General features: G+C 41.4%; 1 protein-coding gene and 1 long non-coding RNA gene across 6 annotated transcripts in view; one reads left to right on the top strand and one right to left on the bottom strand.

Moving 5' to 3' along the window:
- LOC122554210 (dihydropyrimidine dehydrogenase [NADP(+)]-like) overlaps nt 1-27,511 on the top strand; it is a 735,384-nt gene that overhangs the window by 431,910 nt on the left and 275,963 nt on the right. For both annotated transcript variants that reach the window (XM_043698867.1, XM_043698868.1), the window contains exon 13: nt 2,197-2,412. In XM_043698867.1, the coding sequence (XP_043554802.1) occupies nt 2,197-2,412 (216 nt within the window). The remainder of the gene's footprint in view (nt 1-2,196; nt 2,413-27,511) is intronic.
- LOC122554211 overlaps nt 1-27,511 on the bottom strand; it is a 301,535-nt gene that overhangs the window by 161,040 nt on the left and 112,984 nt on the right. The gene's annotated exons all lie outside the window — the stretch shown is intronic.

Here is a 27,511-nt window from a genome sequence, read left to right as displayed (position 1 = left end):
CTATTGGCAAAATTCTAGAATGTGTGTTTGAGGAAGTGAGTGTTACTTGCTTTCTCATTTTGGGTACTATGTAAACAAAAGTTTGTTGTTTTCCTTGATTTAAACTCAACAGAAAACCTGTTAGTGTTAATTCTTTACAGTAACAACATGCAAAAGGCTTAAAATACTGTTTCTGAAATGGTTGAAAACAAATAAGAGGAGCAGTAATGAGAAGTTATCGCATTACACTTTTGAGTTTGTAATACGTCCTATTAAATTAGGAGAACATCTTTAGACTGCGTAAACAAGGTTCGGCTCATCCTGCCAAAATATACATATTATAATTCCAGCCTGTTGGTAAGGTCTGTGTTCCTCAAAGCAAAAACTGACACGAAAGTATTAAAAGATATAAAATAATATAGTGAAAGAAATAATGCTTTCCTGCAATCTGCTGTTGCTGAATGGTTACTTTGTTTAATTATTCATTTTGGAATCTAGAAATTTCAGTTTGTAAAGCAGGAATAAGAATGGTCCTTAAGAAAACATTTTCAGTGATTTACTAGATGTTAGTAGCCAAATTTTATAATCTTAATTAAAAAACATCTTTTTTAAAAAAAATAAGCAGACTAAATGGGTCAAGCCATGTAAAATCTTTAACACTAAAAATAAACTATTTTCTACTGGAATAGTAGAAGCCACATTTGTGCAAGATTATATTAAAATGGAAGTTATGTTTTTTTAAACTATTATATAGATATGAAAATTAAAATGTGAAATATTCATCCATGTAATTGCTGAAATTGTGAGTTGGGTTCTGGAGAAGGGGGCTTTAGTTAGGGGTTGGCAGTAGTGTGAGCACTCTTTAATATTTATCACTGGTGGCAATGGTTGACATTTCTTTCCTCTGTCATAGCTCTGCAGATGTCTTAAAAAATTTAACATCTGATACACTTCTGCCCTTAATTCCAGCTGTATTGGAGAGCACAGAAGTCAGCATGGGGCCTATAGTGTATGCGGTGATGTTCTGCGAGATCAGTTCACCCATTCCCATTCCCCTACCTTACCCCTGAAGTCCTGTAGATATTTTCTCTTCAGATAATTGTCTAATTATTTTGAAAGCCACTATCATTGAGGTTCTCCTTGCATTTCAATATGTATGCTTATTTTAATTTTAGGTATTTATAATGAAAGTACAGGAATGTTAAATCACACAATTTTAAATAATTACCAGGCACTAAGAGCATTGTAACAATTACATAATGCTGAGATTATTTAATTATTTACGGAGATTAGAAGTTCCAAATGCTGGAATTACTTAGGTCTGGGCATAAGATAGTGGATTAATGAATGTTTAAACGTTGACACAATATAGCCCAATTCAGTTAGATGTTGAATTGAAAATTGTGAAACGGACATCGAACATTGTACCTGTGATGGTGTACTGTAATTTATCTTTGTGGTAGATTGAAAAAGATCTTAATTATTTGTATTCATCCATGTCAGTTCTTTTTCTAAAGTAAAGTCCCATTTAAATTTTAGTCCCATTCATTGTGATCCATTTAATTTGAGCAAGTCCACAAGGGCTCTTACCAATTTTTATAGATGTATCATAGAAAGCATCCAATCCGGATGCATCATGGTGTGGTATGGCAACTGCTAGTCCCAAGACTCCAAGAAACTACAGAGAGAAGTGAACATAGCCCTGTCCATCACGCAAACCATCCATTGACTCCGCCTATACTTCCCACTGCCTCGGGGAAGCAACCAACATAATCAAAGACCCCTCCCCATCTTGGTTATACTCTCTTCCCCATCTTCTGTTAGGCAGAAGCAATTAAATTTTGAATACTCATATGATTAGTTCCAAAAACAGCTTTTTTCCCACCATTATTAGACTTCTGAATGGAACTCTCAAATTTAAACTTTAATGTTGATCTTGCTCTCTGTGCACCTTCTCTGCAGCCATAACGTTGTATTCCTCACTCTGTTCTATTACCCTAATGCCCTTTGTATGGTATGATCTGCCTGTACTGCATGTAAAACAAAACTTTTCACTGTACCTAGATACATGTGACACTAATAAATCAAATCAAATTTTGAAATAGAGTACACAAAAGCTGTTAATAAATTTAATATTACTTCAAATTCATAATTTGTTAACTCTTAAAAAACTGCTCTTTTTAACTCTGATTTTTTGCTTTTTTTTTCAATTTACAGTTTTTATATGGTTGTCATATATCTGAGAAACCTGAGCTCCCCCTTTTTTACACACCTATCGATCTTGTGGATATCAGCGTGGAAGTAGCTGGGTTGAAATTTCTGAATCCATTTGGCTTGGCCAGTGCACCTCCAGCGACCAACACAGCAATGATTCGACGAGCGTTTGATGCAGGTTGGGCGTTTGCCTTAACAAAAACATTCTCTCTTGATAAGGTAAGGTAACATCAGAGTAATTAGTCAACCTGCAATTTGCCTGTGCAGCCATCATGATGTTTATAGTTATTCTAAAAGTTGAGAACACGAAAAGGTGTCAAACAATCATCATTGTTTATATTAAATTTGGTCATGATAAATGCATTTTATTCTTTATATTCTGCTTAGGTCAGTAAGAGCATTATCGTCAACTGAGACACTGTGCTGCCCGTTATCTAGAAATTTACAAAGCTTGTAGTTTATAAAATGAATCAACATTAACGCTAGTTAGCCTTGAGTGGAGTATTATGTTCAGTTCTGGGAGCCACACTTCAGGAGGGCTGCCAAAATAAAGAGGGTGCAGAAGTGTATAATGATGATGAGGAATACGGACTGAGTTATGTGAAGATATTCACCTCAGAGCAGAGGTTGTGAGAGGAGATGCGATGGAAACTTTCAAAGTCACAACTTGTGATAGGGTACATATGGAAAAGTTAATTCTAGTCCAAACCAGTCAGTAATCATAATGGAAAATTAAATGAATGGATTGAACACATATTTTGCATCTTTCCCCTTATTTAAGAAAATATATTATTTCATTCATAAGAATGATCCCCAGTGTGGAGGGATTGTCATACAAGCAAAAGACTAAATAGGTTAGGACTCTACTCACTGGAGTTGAGAAGGATGGAAGATAATCTCATTTAAACATATTGCATTCTTAAGGATTTGACTGGGTAAATGCTGAGAGAATGTTTCCCCTCATGGGAGAGTCTGAGACTAGAGGCATAGTCTCAGAATTAAGTGACACCAATTTAAAGCTAGGATAAAGAGGCACATCTTCTCTCAGGGGGGTTGAGGGTGTTTGGAGCTTCTTGCCACAGAGAGCTGAAGGAGCAGAGTCCTTGTGCATATTTAAAGCTGAGACAGATAGAGGAATCAAGGATTACAAGGAAAATGCAGGAAAGTGGGTATGAGCACTTCAGATGCTCATACCCACTTTCAGCCTTGATCCTATTGAATAGCAGAATAGGGTCAAGGGGCCAAACGGCTTACTTTTGTTTTTATTTCTTAAGGCCTTATGATCTTCACTGAGGAGGACACAAATAACACACCAGAAATAATTATAAATCAAGAGGTTAAAGGAAGGGAGCAACATAAAAGAAACCGAACTGCCAGGGAAAGCTCAAAGACAAAATTATTAGCACTAAAAGCTACCAGGCCCTGAAAGATTTAGTTCAAGGACTTTCAAGGAGGTGGCTGCTAAGAAATAAATACATAAGCTTAAATTTTCTAAAATTCTTTAGATTCTGAAAAGCATCACATCAGTTTGTAGTGTAGGGAATGTAACTCCTCTCTTTAAAAAAAGGAGGGAGACCAGATAATCTAACATCTGGCATTAGGAAAGGAAGATGCTTGGAGATGCTCAATGCAATTAAGAAGGGTCAACATAGTTTTTTTGTAAAGAGCATCATGTTTGACTAATTCATTCAAGGTCTTTCAAGAAGTAGCAAGCAAACTGGAGTAAAGGATCCTGTAGATAATGCGTACGTGGATTTCCAAAAGGCACACTACAGAAAATAAGGGCTTATGATGTAGGGGATAGCACATTAGTGCTAATAAAGCATTGGTTAGCTAAAGGAAACAGAGACTAGGCAGTGGGTCATCTTTGGATTGACAAGATATAACGTGTGAAGTGCACAAGATCTTTGACCTCAACTTTTTACAACCTACCACAATAACTTGAAAGAAGGGACTGAATGTACAGTTGTTAACTTTACTGATTATGCAAAGTTATGTATGAAAAATTGTGAAGAGGACAAAAGAAATCTGCAAAAGGATATAGTTAGGATAAGTGAGTAAATAAAGATGTGGTAGATGGGATGTAATATGTTAAAATTTTAATCTGTCCACTTTGAAGAATTGATAAACAGCATATTATTTAAGTGGAGAGAGATTGCAGAAGGTATCCTCATATGTGAATCATAAAAAAATTGGTAGGCAGCTGCAGCATGTGATTTAGAAGGCAATCTTGAGTAGATTGGAGCTTGGATAGAATCCTATCTAATAGGACCGTGAACAGGTATTGGGTTTAGGCAGAAAAGTGGAGTTGAGGTCACAAATAAATTAGCACATGATCTTATTGAGTGGCAGGGTAGGCTCCAGGGACCCAACTGAGCCTAATTCATAATTTCAGAACCAGAGGACACTGATTTGAACAGATTGACAAAAAAAGCAGAGGCAACATGCCAAAACCTTTTTTACAGCAAATGCTTGTAACTGATATTGATAATGCACTGTCTCAATGAGTGGCTTCTCTGGTGCACATGCGCACACACGTGTGCACACGCTCATACACATATGCACACACGCATGTAGACACATGCGCACACGCATACACACACATGTATGCATACACCCACACACACCTGTCAGGGATGTTTGCTTGCTTTCTTAGTGTTTGGTCATTGAGCACCTACTTGCATGATCACATCATCCATGCCAAGCCTTGCCATAACATTTGGCACAGTCACACATCTAGACATCTCACTGGTCAACAGTCCACAGTCCAGAGGGTGGGCATCTTGTTGTACACAGTGTGCTACATCATTTTCACAAATGCACCATGTGACAGCACCAAATGCAGCAGCCCCTTCACCCGGCTGGACTCTTCTGCCCGCTTATGGGCTGTTTTTGTCTGCAATGAGAAAAAGGGAGGAATTGAGTGAGTTGGTGATGCTGATGCAGGTAACTGAAATGTGGTGAGGTGCCCCAGATGAGTGAGGAGGCAGCGCAGAGACTGTGCAGGGTCAGTGGTGTGGGAAGATAGGGTGGATAAGAGTGATCGAGGGCAGGTGTTGCAGACAACAGTGGGAGTTGTAGATCATCACACTTGGGGCGGGGAAGGGTGCAGCAAGTTGACAGAGAGAGATGTTTGCATTACTCACCCAGGTGGAGTGTGAAAGCTGTTTGATCTTGTTACAGCACTGCCTGGTATTCCTCAGGAACCATCAAGATAGCATTGAACCAGTGGTGCCCTTGGATCGTGCTGCCAGGGTCTAATGTTGCAGCCTCCTCTGCTGACACTCCAGAAGGAGTACTCTTCTCGTTTCCGATTCAGGACCTCCAAGTCATTATCAGACAATCATAATGCAATTCCTTCCCCTCTCTGACATCGGCAGAAAATGCTCTAGACTGAGCAGGACAATTTAAGAATGCCAATGTTTGTTTGGGTAGACAACAGCCTTTTAAAAATGACATGGGTTCGAGGGCTGTCTCATTTTGGGCAGATATCCACTGAGTGCTGAGTTCTTCTGGGAATGGCACATAATAAGCTGGGGATAACATCAGGTGGGGTGGATGCCATGGGGGCAGTGTGTAATGATGCATATTTAGTGAGTTACTGTGAGAACTCTCCCTAGGTTTTACATTAGGAATCCATCCAGGAGCCTCAATGCAACTCTCACTTAGCCAAAAAAAGCGCAAAACAAAAAAACGCAAGATTCAGTCTTAAATTACAATAATGCATCTAGGCCAGATGGAATGCCCAACAAGCTACAGTTAAATCCTCCAGGATCTCTCTTCCCTGACAACCAAAGAAATCCAGTAGACCATCATTTCACTACCCCAAACCCATTATTTCATTTCATTCCTCTAACCACTATTTCACACCCCTGGGCCACTATCTTGCTCCAGTAACAACCACCTCTTTCAGCCCAAAATGTCTGCCCAAATTTTTTGGACACCCTTCCCCTGCCCGGTTCTATGTTACATCCATCTGCCATCTCACCAGATAGCCAGACAGCCTGTGAGTCACACTGCCTATCAGAACGGAAAACTTGTTCTACAAACCTGGCCTTGTTTCCAATGGAAACATAGTGAGACTTTTTTTTTCGTTTTGTTATGGGACCTGATCTTCACAGACAAGGCCACCCTTTGTCACCTGTCCCGAAGCATCTTTGAATGGGATGGCTTGCTCATCCATTTTAGAGGGAAGCAAAGAGTCATCCATCTTCTTCTGGATCTGGTGTCACATGTGGGCCAACCTGCATATTGCCTCCCCCCAAAGGGCATTTGTAAATCAGACGGGTTTTCATGACAATCAATAATAGTTTTGTGGTAACCATTCCTGAGACCAGCTTTCGATTCCTGCATTTAGAATCATAGAGATGTACAGCACAGAAACAGACCCTTCAGTCCAACTCATCCATGCCGACCAGATATCCCAACCCAATCTAGTCCCACTTTCCAGCACCTGGCCTGTATCCCTCCAAACCCTTCCTATTCATTTAAGAAAGAATTTATGTGTTCAAATTCCCATCATCTCAGCTATTCAAATTGAATAAACCCAGAAAATTAACCTGGACCTCATGATTACCAATCCAGCGATTAACATTGTGGCTGAAATTTTTTTAAATGCTTATTTCTGCAATTTAAAATCGAATCTGACTGTATTTCTCTCAGGTAAATATACCTTAAAGGGATAATTTTACAGGAGTGATTTGTGAACTAAAAAAATCAATCAAGGAGCAGTGAGCATTTTGTGATGAATATCGGATAAAGCACCAGCCAGTTGTGTAATATAGTTAAATTACTAATTTTACACAAATGGAGTCATTGATCTGTTTATTTTAAACACTTTGAGAACATTGTTGATGTAGCATGGGTAGAATTATGATAGCATTAGCAGCAGAAGTTGAGCCTTAAAAGTTTTAAATAATTCAGGTTAAGGAGAAAGAAAAGTTAAAAATGTCTGTCAGCTGAAGCGATTTGTGAAAAATCAATCAGAGTATAAATATTAAGAAGAATGACTAGATTAATTGCATAGGTTAAATATCTTACCTTTGTTTGATATTTTCTGTTCTTTTTTATGTAAGGCTATCTAGCAGTGATTAGATTCCCTACAGCATGGAAACAAGCCCTACAGCCCAACAAATCCACACTAACCCCCTAAAGGGTACCCACCCAGACCCATTTCCCTCTGACTAATGCACCTAACACTATGGGCAATTTAGCATGGCCAATTCACCTAACCTGGACATCTTTGGACGGTGGGAAGAACCTGGAGCACCCAGAGGAAACCCACGCAGACACGGGGAAAATGTGCAAACACCTACACAATCGCCTGAGGCTGAAATTGAACCCAGGTCCCTGGCGCTGTGAGGCAGCAGTGCTAACCACTGAGCCACCATGCCACCCCTAGAGAGCATTTTTTTCTGTAATCAGTGAAAATATATGATGTGGAGATGCTGGTGCTGGGCTGTTGTGAACAAAGTCAGAAGACACACCACACTGGGTTTGTTTAAAATCGCAAGTTTTCAGGGCGCTGCTCCTTCATCAGGTGAAGCAAAAATGTACAAGTCAAGGTGCTGCAATGAAGCTTAGAAAATATAAAAAATAGATAAAGGAGGACAATGTGGTCTTTCAGGTCCACCCTATCTTAATAAAGTGAAGTTCCTGTCTCTCGTTCATCCAAACTTCAGTCATACAATTGCTTGGTAAGGAGCAAAAACCTGGGGAATAAAGGCTTAGGTTAATTTGGGAGAAACTGTGGAATGCCTGTTCAATCAAACAAGAACCAAGGGACCTTAATGACTCATGAGTATCACTGGGCCCAATAGAACTTAGGCAGTAACTTGGGATAATAAACAATTTGCTTTGGTGTCGTGAGGTGACGAAATAGTCCAATGTTGCATCAGCACACTCTACCATAAGCGGCTAGGTGCTATTTGATGAAGAGAGTGGGTGCGTGGGAGACTCGCGTTTTCTCATACTTCATCCATTTGCTCGTGGCCTGTACCCAAAGCTTTCAAAAATGTTGAAAATGGTTGGCACCCTCGTGGATGCTTCTTCTTCATTTTGGATGGTCCTGGGCAAGAAATTTCCATCAGTTGGTGGGGATCCTTCACTTATTTTCAGGGAGTCCTTGAGAGATGTTTCCTTTGTCCTCCTGAGAGTTACTTGCTGTCATGAAGCTCAGAGTAGTGGGCTTGCTTTCTGAGATTTGTGTCGGTAATTGCATGCTGTGAACCACCCAACGCAGCTGGTTGGTCATAACTAGTGGCTGGATATTGGGAAGGTTGGCCTGAGACAGTACACTGATATTGGAGTACTCATTCCTGCCAGTGGCTCTGTGGGATTTCACAGAGGTGATAGATTAGCTGATTTGAAGTGTCGGTTGTACATTGTCTGTGCCTCTGATACAGACAAGAGGACTCGTGACACTACTGCCTTTCATTCCAGGAGTACAGTGCTGGGTTTGAGGCCTTTGTAATCAAAAAGTCTGTCCCTCAGATGGCAGAAGGTTGGGCTGGCACAGTGAAGATGATGTTGAGTCTCGCAGTCAATGTCTGTTCTTACTGAGACAAGACTCCCAAGGTCTGAGAATTGATTTACATTGCTCACCGTGCATCTTGATAGTTAGGTGACAGAGTCGCACAGCAGGAGCAGACTGATAAAAAACTTTTGTTGTCCAAATGTGTAGCCTAAGACAAATGCTGTCACATGCAGCATAGAATAATAAAGTGCAGAAGGAAGCTGTTTGGCCCACTGCATTGCAATCTCTCTATTGAAGAGAAGTCCAGTTGATTCTACCCTTCTGTTCTCTTCTTCCAACAGTTTTCTTTTTCTGTTTTATCCAAATTTGCTGTTAAATCTGGACCCAACCACCTCTTAGGCAGTACATTCCAGATCCTAACTTCTCATTGTGCTAAAAAAAATCCTCAAGTCACTTCTGCTTTTTCAAAATGTCATTCACACCAACTCTCTGCCTCCTGGTTATCACTCCTCCAGCTATTCAACACAGTATTTCTTTATTTACCCTATCTAAATTATGCATGACTTGAAGCATCTCCATCAAGTCTCTTCTTAGCTATATTTGCTTCAAACAGAAAAATGCCATCTTCTCCAGTATTTGTGTGTAACTGCAATTCCTGATTCTTGAAACAATCCCAGTTGAAATCCTTTCTGTATCCTAAATAAAGTCCACATGTCCTCCCTGAAGTACAATGCCTAGATTGAGTGCACTACCCTGGCTGGGGTCAAACGAATGTTTTAGTTAGGTTAACGTAAATTAAGAACAGAAGTAGGCTACTTAGGAGCATAGGAATAGGCCATTCAGCCCCTCAAGTCTGTTCCACTATTCGATGAGATCATAGCTGATTGGGAGCCTAAATCCATATTCCTGCCTTTGGCTGTATCCCTTTATACTGTTGCTTAAGAAAAAAAAATCTAACTCAGATTCAAAAGTAACAACTGATTCCGCATCCACTGCCATTTGAGGAACAGAGTTCCAAACATCCACCATCCTTTGTCCTTCCTAACATCTCTCCCGAATGGTCTAATTTTCAGACTATGCACCCTAGTTTTAGAATCCCCAACCAATTATTTATCTTTTCCTGTCCTACTTTTTTTCTGTTAATATCTCGCAGTCATTGAGTCATAGAGATGTACAGCATAGAAACAGATCATTCAGTCCAACTCATCCATGCTGACCAGATTTTCTAAATTAATCTCGTCCCATTTGCCAGCATTTGGCCACATCTCTCTAAACCCTTCCTGTTTATATACCCATCCAGATGCCTTTTAAATGTTCTAATTATACCTGCTTCCACTACTTTCCCTGGCAGTTCATTCCATACATGCACTGGCCTCTGTGTGAAAAAGTTGCCCCTTACATCCCTTCAGATCTTTCTCCTCTCACCTTAAACTTATGCCCACTGGTTTTGGCATCCCCTACCCTGGGAAAAAGACCTTGTATATTCACCCTATCCATGCTCCTCATGATTTTATAAACTTCTATAAGGTCACCTCTCAGCCTCTGGTGCTTCAGGGAAAACAGCCCTAGCCTATTCGACCTCTCCTTATAGCTCAAATCCTCCAACCCTAGCAACATCCTTGTAAGTCTTTTGTGAACTCTTTCAAATTTTACAGCATCCTACCTGTAGCAGAGAGACCAAAATTGAATACTGTATTCCAAAAGTGGCCTGACCAATGTCCTGTACAGCTGCAACATGACCTCCTAACACCTAAACTCAATTCACTGACCATAAAAGGAAGCGTACCAAATGCCTCTTGCCTACCTGCAACCCCCTTACCAGAAACTATGAACCTGCACCACAAGGTCTTTCTGTTTGGCAACAGTCCCCACAGGCTTACCTTTAACTGTATAAAGCAGTGGATCCAGCACCAATACTTGCAGCACACTGCTGGTCATGGTCTGCCAACTGAAAAGCAACTCTCCACCACCACTCTCTATCTCCTACTTTCGAGCCAATTTTGTATCCAAATGGCTAGTTCTCTCAGTGTTCCATGTGATCAAACCATGTTAACCAGTCTGCCGTGTGGAACCTTGTCAAAAAACTTTCCTGAAGTCCAAATAGACAACATCCACCACTCTTCCTTCATCACCCCTCTTCATCATTTCTTCAAAATACTCAATCAAGTTAGTGAGACACTTCATTCAGATCGCTCCTAAAATTTCTATATTCTAGAGAAAACCAGTCTAAATCACATAATCTCTCCTTGTAACGTAATCCCTGAAGTCAAGGTATCATTCTTGTAAACTTACATTGTACTCCCTCCAAGTTCAATATATCCTTCCCAGATCCACTCACTGTTCTCCCATTGGGGTCTAACCAGAGTTTTGTGTAACTGCAGCATTACCTCTGCATCATTGTGCTCCAGGAGAAAGTGAAGACTGCAGATACTGGAGATCAGAGTGGAAAAATGTGGCACTGAAAAAGCACAGCAGGTCAGGCAGCATCCGAGGAGCAGGGGAGTCGATGTTTCAGGCATAACCCTTTCATCAGGAATCTGGGGGTTGCATGGAAGGGGACTGAGAGATAGATAGGATGGTGGGGGTGGGTGTAAGGTAGCTGGGAAGGCGATAGGTAGATGCAATTGGGAGTGATAGTGAAATGTCAGAGGGGAGGTGAAACGGAGAAGTGGGAAGGAAGATGGACAGGTAGGACGGTTCAAGAGTGCGTTGCTGAGTTGGAATGTTGGATCTGGGAAGAGGTGGGGGGAGGGGAGATAAGAAAACTAGTGAATTCAATGTTGATGCCGTGCGGTTGAAGGGCCCTAAGGTGGAAGATGAGGCGTTCTTCTTCCAGACGTCGGCTGGCTTGGATTTCATGGTGGAGGAGGTCCAGGACTTACATGTCCTTGGCAGAGTGGGAAGGGAGTTGAAGTGGTCTGCCACAGGGCGGTGGGGTTGTTTGATGGATGTGTCCCGAAGATATTCCCTGAAACATTCTGCAAGTTGGCAGCCTGCCTTCCCAATGTAGAGAAGACCAAATTGAGAGCAATGGACACAGTAGATAATGTATTGGGATGTGCAGGAAAATCTCTGCTGGATGTGAAAAGATCCTTTGGGTCCTTGGATGGAGATGAGGGGGGAGGTGTGGGTGCAGGTTTTACACCTCTTGCAGGGGTAAGGGAAGGTGCCAGGTGTGGAGGGTGTGTTGGTGGGGGACAATGTCTAACAATGGAGTCACGGAGGTAATGGTCTCTGCAAAACACAGAGAGAGTGGGGAGGGAATTATATCTCTGGTGGTGGGGTCTGATTGTACATGGCAGACGTGACAGAGGATGATGCACTATATCTGGAGAGTAGTGGGTTGGAAGATGAGGACTGGGCGGGTCTATCCTTGGTTTTTTTGGAGGGGTGGGGCTCAAGGGTGGAGGAGGTTGAATAATTCATCAACTTAACTAAAACCTTCCACCCTGACTTTATGTTCACCTGGACCATCTCAGACACCTCCCTCCCCTTCCTGGATCTCTCCCACTCCATCTCCAGTGACTAACTCAAACGGACATCTACTTCAAACCCACCAACTCCCACAGCTACCTGGACTACACCTCCTTCCACAGCCCTCCTGTAAAAATACAATCTCTTACTCGTAATTCCTCCGCCTCTGTCAATTCAGCTCCTCGGAGGAGCAATTCCACTCCAGGACTTCTCAGATGGCCTCCTATTTCAAGGACTACAATTTCCCCTCCCACGTGATCAATAAGGCCCTCCAACACATCTCCTCAATTCCCCCACCTCCGCCCTTGTACCCCACCCCTCCGACTGCAACAAAGAACCCACCTGCTCCTCACCCCACTAATATTGAGATACAATGCATCCTGTGTGATATCTTGAGTTTGATCCAGTTCTGAGGAAGATTCGCTCGACCTGAAGTGTTAACTCTGATTCTCTCCACAGATGCTGCCAGACCTGCTGAGCTTTTCCAACAATTTCTATTCTTGTCTCTGATTTACAGCATGCACAGTTCTTTCAATTTTTACATTGTGTTTAGGTTCTCCACAACAGGGGATCTCCTTCCTACTGCAATCCCTCAGGATCTTGTATGTTTTAATCAAGTCACCTCATTCTACTAAATGCAGGAGTACAAACTCAGCCTGGCCAACCTTTCATCAATAGATAACCAGCCCATTATATGCATTAGCTGAGAAACCCTTTGAACTACTTTGCAGACATTTCCTTAATCAAGGAGACCAATCATATACACGGTACTCCAGATGTGGTATCGTCAATGCCTTATATAACTGAAGCATTATCTACCTACTTCTGCATTCAATTCCCCAATTCAATTTGTTACAAACAATAACATTTCATTAGTTTTCCTAATATCTTGTTGTAACTCTACTAACATTGAAATTAATGCTCTCGGCCACCCACATCCATCTGCATCCTGGAGCTCTGTAATCAGTCACTATTTAGATATATGTTTCTTTCGCATTCTTCCTGACAAAATGGGAAAATCCACAGTTTCCCACATTACACTCCATTTGCCAGACAAAGGAGGGATATTGTAAAACTTGAAAGGATGCAGAAAAAATATACAGGAATATTACCGGGACTGGATGGTTTGAGTTATAAGGAGAGGTTAGGATGGGACTTTTTTCACTGCAACATAGGAGGTTGAGGGTGACCTTTACTGGTTTAGTAAATTATGAGGGGCATAGGCAAGGTGAATTGCCAAGGTGTTTTTCCAAGGATGGGAGATTTCAAAACCAAAGGCCATAGGTTTAAAGTATGAGGGAAAAGGGATAAAAAGGAACCTGAGGGGCAACATTTCCACACAAAGGGTGGTGCGTGTATGGAACGAGCTGCCAAAGGAATTAGTACAATTACAACATTTAAAAGATATTTGGACAGATACATGAATAGGAAAGGTTTAGAGCGATAGAGACCAAATGCAGGCAAATGGGAATGGTTAAGTTTGGGAAATATGGTCAGCGTGGACAAGTTGGACCGAAGGGCATGTTTCTGTGCTGTATGATTCCATGACAGTATGATTTTGCCAAACCTATTTATATTTGCTTGTAACCTCCTTACGTCATTTTTACAACTTATTTTGCTACCTACTTTGGTGTCATCAGCAAAATTAGCAAACATACCTACAAACATACAAACCCTTCGTCCATGTCATTTATACAGATTGTGTAAGTTGAGGGCTCAGTGCTCAGTGGCATATTGCTTATTACCTCTTCCAACCTAAAACATTATGCTTACTTTCTATTTTCTGTTAGCTAGCCAAATCTTCTGGCCATGCCAAAACATTACCCAGTACACCATGAACTTTTATTTCCCAGAATTGCTCAGACCTTTGAGTATAGGAGTTGGGGTGACATGTTGTACAACAATTTGGTGAGGTCTCCTCTGGAATACTGTGTCCAGTTCTGGTCTTGTTGTTATAGGAAGGATATTATTGGCTGGAGGTGGTTCAAAAAAGATTTGCCAGAATGTTTCTGGGAATGGAACATTTGAGTTATAGGGAGAAGGTGGATAGGCTGGGACTTAGAGTCATAGAGATGTACAGCATGGAAACAGACCCTTTGGTCCATGCCAACCAGATATCCCAACCCAATCTCGTCCCACCTGCCAGCACCCAGAGTTCAGGAGATTGAGGGGTGACCTTATAGAGATTTGTAACATCATGAGGGGCATAGATAAAGGAATGGCAGGTATCTTTTCCCTGTGGTGGGGCATTTCAAGACTAGAGAGCATATGTTTGAAGAAAAAGAATTCGAAAGGACACGAGGGGCAATTTCTTTACACAGCAAATGATTTACGTGTGGAATGAACATTCAGAGGAAGCGTTGGATGCAAGTACAGTTCCGACGTTTAAAAGGCATTTAGATAAGGATGTGAATGAGAAAGGATATGGAGGGATATGGACCAAGTGCAGGCAAGTGGGACTATTTTAGTTTGGGATTATGGTCTACATTGCTGGTTAGACCGAAGGGTCTGTTTCCATGCTATATGACTCTATGGCTCTAATAACCTTTGAGATTACATCTTCTCAAATGTAATTTGGAAATTCACCTTTATCCGCAGCACTAGGTCAGATAGTCCATCTGGAACAGTAACCTAATTCAGTATGTATAAGAGCAGGGACCCCTAGAATGCTGGTGCAATACAGCTTGGTGGTGATTTGTGACAGGTGGGGTAAGCATTGAGAACCATTATTTCGTTTTTGGTTCAGTATAATTAAGGATTGATTTCAGCTTTGAAACTCCAAAGATTGAGTGTTTTGGGGCAGTTCAGAGGAGACATAACTGAGATCAGAAGTAAACATAGTTTCTTTCCTGAGAAAGGAGTAGAGAAGAGTAAAGGGAAAGCACAGCTACCTCTGAAAAATGTTTAGTTTGTATAACTTGCAGATTGCTAAACAAACCCTCTTGGTTGGCTGTGTTTTATATTCACTTAAGAGGCAGGGTTGTCAGTGGCTAGGTTAATATTTATTGTCCATCCTTAGTTGCCTTGAGAAGGTGGTAGTGAGTTGCCTACTTGAACAGCTGCAATCCGTATGCTGTAGATAGATCCACAATTCTGACTGGGGGGGAGTTCAAGAATTTTTTCCTTCACTGTTGCTTAGTCCATCAGTTGTATCAGTTCTTGGATGTTCAACAAATTGCGCTAAGAATCTTGTGCACACAGAACCTGTGGTCAAATGAATCCAGCATGAATGGCCTGACTTGTAGTCACAAGCAATTGATTGAAGCTTGAAATAAAAATAGAAAATGCTGAAAATATTAGGAAACTCAAATCAATTTCTGTGAAGCTGTCTTTGAAGTTTGGTCTGAGTTTGTTTCTCCTGCTGTTGCCACAATTGCTTGAAGTACAGTTTAAATTCAGTCAGTTGATCTGCCCTTGATAGATGCAATGACCGTTCAGCTGAAAAAAATAACACTAGGAGCATTAAGTCAGGACATTGATATGCCCATACTACTCTGTAGATCAATCAGTTTGAGGGCTCTCTTGATATACTGGTAGTGTACCTACCTCTGGAGCAGGAGGTATGGGTTCACATCCCATCTGCTTCAAAGATATCTAATGTCACCTCTGAGCAGGTTAATTAGAAAATATCCAGATAATCAGATTAGAAAGGTGAACTGAAAGTCTTGTGGCAATTCAGTTGAATGGTCCAGGTTCAAGTCACATGTGCCCCACAGATGTTGTCATTTACATAAATGATTTGGATGCGAGAACAAGAGGTATAGTTAGTAAGTTTGCAGATGACATCAAAATTGGAGGTGTAGTGGACAGCGAAGAGGGTTACCTCAGATTACAACAGGATCTTGACCAGATGGGCCAATGAGCTGAGAAGTGGCAGATGGAGTTTAAGTCAGATAAATGCGAGATGCTGCATTTTGGGAAAGCAAATCTTAGCAGGACTTATACACTTAATAGTAAGGTCCTAGGGAGTGTTGCTGAACAAAGATACCTTGGAGTGCAGGTTCATAGCTCCTTGAAAGTGGAGTCGCAGGTAGATAGGATAGTGAAGAAGGCATTTTGTATGCTTTCCTTTCTTGGTCAGAGTATTGAGTACAGGAGTTGGGAGGTCATGTTGCGGCTGTACAGGACATTGGTTAGGCCACTGTTGGAATATTGCGTGCAATTCTGGTCTCCTTCCTATCGGAAAGATGTTGTGAAACTTGAAAAGGTTCAGAAAAGATTTACAAGGATGTTGCCAGGGTTGGAGGATTTAACCAAAGGGAGAGGTTGAACAGGCTGGGGCTGTTTTCCCTGGAACGTCAGAGGCTGAGGTTTACAAAATTATGATGGGCATGGATAGGGTAAATAGACAAAGTCTTTTCCCTGGGGTTGGGGAGTCCAAAACTAGAGGGCATTGGTTTAGGGTGAGAGGGGAAAGATATAAAAGAGACCTAAGGGGCAACTTTTTCACACAGAGGGTAGTACGTGTATGGAATGAGCTGCCAGAGGAAGTGGTGGAGGCTGGTACAATTGCAACATTTAAGAGGCATTTGGATGGGTATATGAATAGGAAGGGTTTGGAGGGATATGGGCCGGGTGCTGGCAGATGGGACTAGATTGGGTTGGGATATCTGGTCGGCATGGGCAGGTTGGACCGAAGAGTCTGTTTCCATGCTGTACATCTCTATGACTCTATGTCTGAGCAAGTTAATTGAAAAATAATTTTAAAAGTTGAATAATTCCTGAGAATCCAGCTTCTCACTAATTCATGGGTGATTCTATGCGCAGTCTTATGTTAATGAGTTTGCCCAGACAATCCAGAATTCATCCACAAACTCCATCAATAAACACATCGACCTGGACCCAATATACCAACCACTACAGCGGACAGCTGAAACTGACAACCGGAAGCGGCAGGGACAGGCCACTATAAACACCGGAGGAAACATCAAAGAAGCGCTTCGCAGGAGGCTCCCAAGCACTGATGATGTCGCCTAGCCAGGGGACGAAACGTTTGCAGCAAAAACTTCCAGCTCGGCGAACAGAACCACAACAACGAGCACCCGAGCTATAAATCTTCGCACAAACTTTGAATTTGTCTCTCTCTCTCTTCTCCACATATGGTGCCTGAGACCTGCTGAGTTTCTGCAGCATTTTCTGTTTTCATTTCAAATCTGCAGCATCTGCAGTATTTTGCTTTTACGTCAGTGTAAATTCACTTTGGCAAAACTGATCAAGTGTCTAACATATGGTTTTTTTCAGATTGTGCTCCAGCAGAACTTTACTGAAGTATTAACATTTTTGAGAAGGATTAACGGGGCAGATGCAGAGAAACTTTCTTTTGATGAAAGAATAAGAAAAGAAAAACATAATTTTAAAGTTTACTTTAGACCATTTAGGAAGGAAAGTTTCTGGACGGTAGTAGAAATCTGGAAATCTTGATCCCAATTTATTGTCATTTGTACAGAGGCACAGTGAAAAGCTTTGTCTTGTGAGCAATACAGGCAGATCACAGAGTTAAGTAGCATAGATAAGTAAATAATAGATAAACAGTGGCAAAAACAAAAACACAGGTACAGACGAATAACAAAGAAAGAACAAAGAAAATTTACAGCCCAGGAACAGGCCCTTTGGCCAAGCCTGAGTCAATCCAAATGTACTGTCTAAACCTGTTGGCCAATTCCTAAACATCTGTATCCCTCTGCTCCCCACCTACTCATCCATCTGTCTAGGCGTATCTTAAATGAATCTACCGTGCCTGTCTCTACCACCTCTGCTGGCAACTCGTTCCAAACGCCCATCACCCTCTGTGTGAAGTACTTGCAGCGTGTATCCCCCCTTAAACTTTCCACCTCTCACCTTGAAAGTATGACCTCTTGTTATTGAATCCTTCATCCTGGGAAAAAGCTTGACTCTATCAACCCTGTCTATACCCTTCATGATTATGTAAACCTCAATCAGGTCCCCCCTCAATCTTTTTCCTAATGAAAATAAACCTCACCTCCTCAACCTCTCTTCATAGCTAGCACCTTCCATACCAGGCAACATCCTCGTAAACCTTCTCTGCACCCTCTCCAAAGTGTCCACATCCTTTTGGTAATGTGGCGATCAGAACTGAAGGAGCGTCGCTCCGAAAGCTAGTGTGCTTTGAATTAAACCTGTTGGACTATAACCTGGTGTTGTGTGATTTTTAACTCAGTATTCTAAATGCAGCCAAACCAATGTCTTGTACAATGTTAACATGACTTGCCAGCTCTTATACTCAATACCCCGTCCAATAAAGGCAAGCATACTATATGGAGGAGAAAGTGAGGTCTGCAGATGCTGGAGATCAAAGTTGAAACTTTATTGCTGGAAACAGCCAGCAGGTCAGGCAGCATCCAGGGAACAGGAGATTCGACATTTCGGGCACAGGCCCTTCTTCAGGAAGCATACTATATGCCTTCTTGACCACTCTATCCACCTGTGCAGCAACCTTCAGGGTACAATGGACCTGCGCTCCCAGATCTCTCTGCTCATCAACTTTTCCCAAGGCTCTTCCGTTCATTGTATAATCCGCTTTAGAAATAGTCTTGCCTAAATGCATCACCTCACATTTTTCTGGATTGAAAACCATCTGCCACTTTTCCACCCAACTCTCCAGTCTATCTCTATCCTCCTGACAGTCCCTTATGCTTTCTGCTACTCCACCAATCTTTGTGTCATCTGCAAACTTGCTGATCATACCAACAATACCAACATCCAGATCATTTATGTATATTACAAACAACAGTGGCCCCAACACTGACCCTTGTGGAACACCACTGGTCACCTTTCTCCATTTCAAGAAACTCCCTTCAACTAATACACTCTGTCTCCTGTTGCTCAACCAGTTCTTTATCCACCTTTCTAGAACACCCTGCACACCATGTGACTTCACTTTTTCCATTAGTTTACCATGGGGAACCTGATCAAACGCCTTACTAAAGTCCATGTATATGACATCAAACAGACCTTCCTTCATCTATCAACTTGGTCACTTCCTCGAAGAACTCTATTAAGTTGGTAAGGCACGATCTCCCCCACACAAAACCATATTGCCTATCACTGATAAGCCCATTCTTTTCTAACTATAAATAGATCCTATCCCTTAATACCGTCTCCAGCAACTTTCCCACCGCCGACGTCAGACTCACTGGTCTGTAGTTACCCAGAATATCCCTACTACCATTCTTGTACAGGGGGACAACATGAGCAACCCTCCAGTCCTCCGGCACCTCGCCTGTATTTAAGGATGCCACAAAGATATCTGTCAGGGCCCCAGTTAAGTGTTTGTGAGTCCATTCAGTATTCTAACAACAGTAGGATAGAAACTTTGGACAAAACATCAAAATTAACATAACAAGAGTGGATGGAATTTACTTCAGTAAAGTGCTACACATAGGTAGGAAAATTTGGCTTTTGGCTAGCTACATATGTAGCTGAAAAAAAATGTAAAGATCACTGTACCAAAACATTTTGGACTAGGCAACAGTGAGAACTGCAGATACTGGAGATTAGAGTCAAGATTAGAGTGATACTGGGAAAGCACAGCTGGTCAGGCTGGGAGCCTCAGGGGTTATCTTTCCACCCCCTAGGCTCCCAGCCTCATTCCTGATGAAGGGCTTTTGCCCGAAACATCGATTTTCCTACTCCTCAGATGCTGCCTGACCTGCTGTGCTTTTCCAGCACCAATCTAATCAAAATATTTTGGAGCCAACATTAAGATACAAACTCAATTTTGAAGAACCCTTCTATTATCGGCTAATGCTGAGAGAGCTCCTATGTCTGATCTAAAACATAAGGCGCAAATTGTAAAAACTAAAATGAAACGAAGAACTGGAGATGCTGAAAATCTGAAACAGACAAAAACAAATAATACAGGTTGAGCAGCATCTGCGGAATGGAAGCAGACTTTACATTTCAAGTCCAGTGATCCTCATTCTGCCTGGATCATAAACTATGTAATTCCTCCCTCAAGCTATCTGCATCTGAATCTCTTTGCCTCCTTTAAGATTTTCTGGATCTTTAGTCTAGATATGTTACACTCTGAACATGCACAGATATGCCCTGTTCACAAAAAGGTCAGAGGCAACCTTGTCAATTATAGATCTATTCAATCATCACTAAAGTGACAGAAGGGCCATTGATGGTTCTATCATGCAGCACTTACTCAACAATAACCTGCTCCATTGATGTTCAGTTTGGACTCCAGCAGGGTCATTCAGGGCCCGGTTTGATTACTATCTTGGTTCAAACAGGAGCTGGACTCGAGATATGAGTCAGTATGATTGTACTTGAAACCAAGAAACGATTTGACTAAGTGTAACATGAAGGTATTTCTTTTAAAACAGTAGTCAGTGGAAACCAGGAAGAAAACTCTCTGTTGATTCATCATGCTTAACACAAAGGGAGAACATTCTAAAAAAGGGTCACTGGAGCCGAAGAGTTAACTCTGCTATTGCTCCATAGATGCTGCACGACTGGCTGAGAGTTCCTAGCAGTTTCTGGTTTCCAGCATCCACATTTCTTTTGTTTTTTGTTGTCTAGTGTCCAGCTATTGTCAGCTGGTTGGATGACCTTTCCTCCATCATAAGATCAGAAGTGAGGGTATTCACTAAAGATTGCGCAATGGTCAGCACCATTTATCACTCCTCAAGTACTAAATCAGTCTGCGTCCATATGCAGCAAGAGCCAGACAGCATTCAGGCTTTGGCTAAGTAGTAAGTAACAGTTGCACCAGACAAGTGCCAAGAAGTGACCTTCTCCAACAAGGCAGAATCTAACCATCTGCCCTTGATATTGAATGGCACTACCATCTCTGAATCCTAGTATCGTGTGACTTAACATTGACCAAGAACTGAACTGGGCCAACCACATAAATACTGATGTACAACATCAGGTCAAAGGCGAGGATTTCTTTGGAGAAAATCTCACCTCTTGACTCCCTAAAGCCTAGCAATCATCTACATGGCACAAATCAGGAAAGTGATGGAATATTCCCAACTTGCCCAGGTGACCACAACTCAATCGATACCCTAGAAGCTCAACACCATCCAACCAAAGCAGTCCACTTGACTGGCATCCCATCAACATTTATTCCCTTCACCACTGATGTAGAGCAGCAGCAGTATGTACTACAGCACACTTTGTTTTAATAGGCCCCTTATGAACTAGTATTCTCGATGAACTGGCAAAAAGTATATACCTGAAAAACTGGGAGTTTATTGTATTAACACAATCTCCATGATGCCCGAATAGACAATTGAGGGTGCAAGTGAGAAGGCTTTCTGCCGGTCAGTTTTATTTAAGGCAAGTTTATTTAAGTGATTTGTGCTGTAAATAACATATAACAGTGATGTGTATCCCCCCTGCATTACATTTCTATTACTTAGTGTGTGTTTTTACATTCACTATGTGGACCTCTTGATCAAATGGAATATTTGACCAGTTGGTACCCTCCTGGTCCTATGGGTGCTGGTTAATAGAAAGTTTATTATAAATGCAAGATACAATGCGCAACTTCCTTTGATAGCACTTTCTAAACCTATGAGCCCTACCACCTAGAAGAAGGGCAATAGATGCATAGTAACAACTTTGCAAGAAAATTCCTCATCTTGCCTCACACCATCACGACTTGGAACTGCATATCTGTTCCTTCAGTGTCTTTAGACCAGATCACAGAACTTCCTTTCTAACAACACTATGGATATACCTATTTGGTAGCAGTTCCTTTCCAGTGAAGCGCATACGGATGTTTTCGTCGGTCAATACCATTATATAAAGGCAAGTATTGTTCTGTTGTTGAATGCTCTTTCTCTATGCTCACGCCTGTGTCTGTCACATTGACTGTCTGTATTCCTGTCCTATTTTGTCAAAGTCGCCCATATCATTGCTCTGGCACAGAGCCCACCCTATTTGCCTACGCCTCATTTGGGGCAGACGTGTTGCTGCAACTTACCAGCTGGAAGTCCGCTTATCGTTTTCAGTCAATTAAATAATGGAAATTGCAACCATTTGAAAGGATCTGGTCCAATTAAGCACACAAAATAAAGAATAGTAGGTGTGGATTAGGGTGGATAAATGTAAGATAGTGCATATTGGAACAGAAAACATGCACAGGACGAAAGGCCATGTTTTGAAATTCTCCAAAAGAAGAGAATGTGGAGCCAGGCAACCTTAGCTGATCTGGATACAACCAAATGTTTCCCCTAAAGGTTGATAATGTGGATATTTTCAGGATGGGCAGGTATTGAATGGATGCCCCAGTTCCTATTATGCATGATTGGAATGATAGCTTAATAAAAAGTGATGAAATTCATTGGGCATATCAAACTACAGAATCTTGCGAATCCGAAACAGCCAGCCCAGTCCTTATAAATGTAGCATGATGCAGTTCACATCAAATGGATTGGAGGCAATACAATTAATGGTATTAAATGCAGGTTCATAGCTCCTTGAAAGTGGAGTCGCTGGTAGATAGAATAGTGAAGAAGGCGTTTGGTATGCTTTCCTTTATTGGTCAGAGTATTGAGTACAGGAGTTGGGAGGTCATGTTGCAGCTGTACAGGACATTGGTTAGGCCACTGTTGGAATATTGCATGCAATTCTGGTCTCCTTCCTATCGGAAAGATGTTGTGAAACTTGAAGGGGTTCAGAAAAGATTTACAAGGATGTTGCCAGGCTTGGAGGATCTGAGCTACAGGGAGAGTCTGAACAGGCTGGGACTGTTTTCCCCGCAGAAGGTGGTTCGTGTATGGAATGAGCTGCCAGAGGATGTGGTGGAGGCTGATATAATTGCAACATTTAAGAGGCATTTGGATGGGTCTATGAATAGGAAGTGTTTGGAGGGATATTGGCCGGGTGCTGGCAGGTGGGACTAGATTGGGTTGGGATATCTGGTTGGCATGGACGGGTTGGACCGAAGGGTCTGTTTCCATGCTGTAAATCTCTATGACTCTAGGTGCCATTTGAATGAGTTTGCAATTTTCCAAGGCAGAAAATAAAAAGGATTTAGAGCTGTTGACTTACCATATGTGACAGAAGTAAACAGATCAAAGAGGATGCAAACTTTAGAAACACAATTAAGCTCAAATCCTCAATGATCATGTTCAAACTGCATTGTGTTTTAACCAAACCATGCTGGAATAATCCATAAAATCTTTTGGTACCGGAGATGTAGGGCTCCTGAGACACCAACACTGCAGAAAGCAAAGCAATGCAGCTGCTCCTCAGAGTGGAGCAAAATATTTGGAGTGATATCAAGCTGTGATGACTTGAAGCATTAGAATTTCTGGTTTAAAGAAACAGAGCTGCTCCTTATTATCAACAGAGGACATGACATGGCTTAATACTCCTGCAATTTTGAAATCTATTTCTAATCCCTATTCTTCTAAAGTGCTCTTTCGAAACATAAGGCACTCTCTGGAAGGGTGGTAGAAACATAATGGAATCCTTCAGGAACGAATTGGATATACCAATTAAAATGAAGGGTTTGCTGGTCTATTGGGGAAAGAACAGTGGAGTAGGATGATTCAGATAAATCCTTTCAAAGTGACTGTACAAGCAAGTTGGTCTGAATAGTCTCCTCTGTGCTTTAATGATGCAGTGGCAACTGTACATCCACATTCCCAGTATAAGTAATTTGAAAATGTGAAATTCAGTGGGTATCCTATATTATTGCAGCAAGAATTTAGAAGATATGCTGATTGAAAAGGAGACAAGTGAAACCACTGAATTGTGTAATAGTGTGGTGTGAGACTGATATTTGACCAGTCATATTCTATGGCTTGATGTCATTTTTGTTGTATTTTATCTTATTCTTGGTTTAATTTTAATCAAGGTGATTGTTCGGATGTATTGTTTAGATATCGATTTCTTTACTGATGTGAAATGTGTGAAGTATTCATGAGAAAGTGTGAAAGGTACACTAAATGGAGGTGTGAAGTGTTGTGCAGGTGTGAAGTGTTGTTCAGGTGTGGTTTCTGTGTCCTTGGAAAGAACTTGGATTTAGGCACCTTGAATACAGACATAATATGATGTACCCTCAACCTGGGGAACTCTACCAGCTTTGCTACAATCTTCTTTCTAAGTGGATAATTGTTACTTTATACTTTTTTTAAACTTTTGTCTTCTTAGGCAGTCCCTTGGAATCAACAATTATTTGTTTCCACTCTGGTCCAGTAGATTCTGGGATGGCTGAAAAGACCAGTACACAATCTACAGACTCTGCTAGAAGTGGAGCAGGTTGTGTTTGAATGTAGATGCATCATTTATATGATGATATTGAGAATGACTTGACTTCATCTCTCCAAGTCAAGATTAGAGTAGTGCTGGAAAAGCACAGCAAGTCAGGCAGCATCTGAGGAGCAGGAAAATTGATGTTTCAGGCAAAAGCCCTTCATCATCCTGATTTGCCCTACTTGCTCCTGCTCCAACTCTAATCTTGACTCTAATCTCCAGCATCTGCAGGACCCAGTTTCGCCCAATTCATCTCTGCAAGTTTCTGACCAAGTCGCTCAATGTATTTAGTGCTGAATGAACCTACTCCATTTTGATCAATTACTGGCGAGACGGCATTGGTTGAAATACTTGGCCTTTACAAGGAAGCTTTAAGGATATTACGAAAGCATTTCTTCAGTCTGCCTGAGAGTCTTGAATGACTTGACTTCAACCCATGACTGAGTTCCAAGTGGATCCATTTCTTTGAGAATTTGGTTCAGTCACACTACTACATGCTCTACTGGTTTTGAATGACCAGCATCTTTCTGCATCTCTTCTCGGCTAGGAGAGCAATTGGACTACCTGAACCAGCTGTTGGTTGTGGAGGGTCTTCAGGCACATTGCTGGTCATTCGTTTCATTGCTTTGAAGTACCTATTGTAGATTGCCCAAGTCTCCAAAGCATACAGGAGTGCAGGGATTACTGCTGTCCAGTAAAGCAAGATCCTAACTTTGCGTTTGAAACCATGGTCCTCAAACACTGTCTTTCCTCAGTTGGATAAAGGCTGATTTGGCACATTGGAGGCAATTATGAATTCTGACAATAATGTCTGCCTTCAATGAAAAGAGGTTCCAAGATTATCAAAATATTGTCAACATTTTCCTGTATTTCCCCATTGATTCTAGTCAATAGGGAATGGTATTGAACTGTTTGAATGAATGCCTTAGTTTTCCAGGTGTTATCAGAAGGCTCATTTTCTCTTATTCATTGGAGAAAGAGTTGACAATACCATTTGTTGCTTACTGTTTGTTGTTTCTTTGGAAATGTGAATGTCAGTATTATTTCTCAGGCATCTTTTCCTGTAATCACACATTGTGATTCAGAAAATATGAAAAAGAAGAGATCTTTGTCCCTTGCAATTTGGGTCTTGTACCTAGTATCAGGTAGTTTCAGCACCAGGTCAACAATGCTCACCTTTTTGGAAATTGGTCAAGTAACTATCGATTAAAGGTTGGCAACTGTAAAATCTCTTCCTTAATTTCATATTACCTGTAGCTTTAGAATGTCTTTTCATATCCCATGCTGGCTTTACCTTGATCGCCACAAATTGAGTGCTCCCTCTATGCCATGCCAATATCTAATTCATCTTTAGTGGGGGAAACAATTTGGGTGTATGCACCATCTTGATATATTGACTGAAATGCATAAATGCAGAATGTTGCTGTCCAAATGTTTTCCTTTACATGCAGTTGCAATAACAGCCATAGGTTCTGATGTACTTTAGTTTAGCAGCTACGCTCTGTCAATAGACCAAGCTTACAATCAACCTTACTAAACAATCATCTTAGCTGCTCCAAAGAATTCTTATGAAATCCATCAATTCCTATGCCAGTCAGTTGGCTTCATCATTTTATTTTGTTACAGAAAGGGAGAGCAGTCCTGGATCAAGTGATTATGGGAAAGATGCAGTCATAAGAGAGAAGTAGGATGTGAACTGGAGATGCAAAATTAAGTTTAACAGGAAAAGCTGAGGAAATTAATTGGCTGGGCAGGGAATGGAGTGGCATATAATCCTAATGGATTAGACATCTTTGGATGTGAGATTGTGAGAATGGGAGGAAATGTGTGCTTTTTGGTGGTATTTTAACCATTGGTGATCTATGGTATGTTTCGTAGATATGTGGAATCAAAGAGTACAGAACAGGCTCTTTGGCCCCACAAATCTGTACTGCCAAGCTACACTAAATCTACACTAGTCCCACTTTCCAACATTAGGCCAGTGGCTTGAATGTCATGACATTTCAGTGAGGGAGCCTGAGTTACCATGGCAACAAACAACACTTTTACATGAAAAGGCAAAGAACTGGGGTTGCTGAAGATCTGAAACAAAATCAGAAATTTCTAAAGAAACTCAGCAAGTCTGGCAGCACCTGGGGCAGGAAAGCGGAGTTAGCATTTTGAGTGCAGGGGCCCTTCTTCAGAATTGACCTGAAGACCATCTTGAAGGAGAGTCACTGGACTTGAAATGTTAACGCTGTGTGCACTTTAACATGCATTTTTCATTCAAGGACTATAATAGTGATGGTACAAGTACCAATTTTCTCTCCATCACACGTCTGACCAGGAATCTCTCTCTCACTCCGACCAATTGCTATTGACATATATTGGAAGGATTTACAGGTTGCTACTTGAACTGTTTGGCCACATTATGAATGCACCTTCCTTGGTCATCCTGACTTTGTGTAGGGATGGAACCCAGAGCCTCAGGCTCAGAGGCAGGGATGCTATCCTCAGGGATGTGACATGAGCCAATGAACTGCCACACAGTTGAAGAAAACAGAGAGCTGTGGCTCATGTGGGTTGATTTGGAGAATTGATTCAAGGTACAGCACCTATATTCGAACAAAACCAGTGGGGAATGGGCAGGTGGAGGAAGTAGGAATAACTCTTGTGTGTGTTTGCAGAACAAGGAGGGGTTTTCTAGCAGTAACCTGGGAATGAGAAAAATCAGAGTTCAAAGTTTTATTTGGACAGGTAGAAGAATTTTAATTTGGAGAGGTAGAAGAAGAGAACCTGCTGCAGAAAGGAAAATAACAAAGTGGAATTGGGGATGCTGATATTGCAACTTGAGAGAATAATGAATGAAGAGGAACAAAAACAACAACATTGTTGTTATTAGATGTACTGAAGTGATCATGGAGCAGTAGGGCGAGTGCGATCAAAATAGAAGACAACACCCAAAATCACCTGTGAAAAACAGTTGGGTATAGAAATAAAATAGGTAGAGGTTATGAGGGAGAATAAAATTCGTGGGACTCTAATAGAACATGGGTAGTGAATTTAGGAGCTGAAAATGTGTTGCTGGAAAAGCGCAGCAAGTCAGGCAGCATCCAAGGAACAGGAGAATCAACGTTTCGGGCATAAGCCCTT

This window comes from Chiloscyllium plagiosum, chromosome 11 (genome assembly GCF_004010195.1).
Source record: "Chiloscyllium plagiosum isolate BGI_BamShark_2017 chromosome 11, ASM401019v2, whole genome shotgun sequence".
In the NCBI taxonomy this organism is placed as follows: domain Eukaryota; kingdom Metazoa; phylum Chordata; class Chondrichthyes; order Orectolobiformes; family Hemiscylliidae; genus Chiloscyllium; species Chiloscyllium plagiosum.
This window is presented reverse-complemented; position numbering and strand designations above follow the sequence as displayed.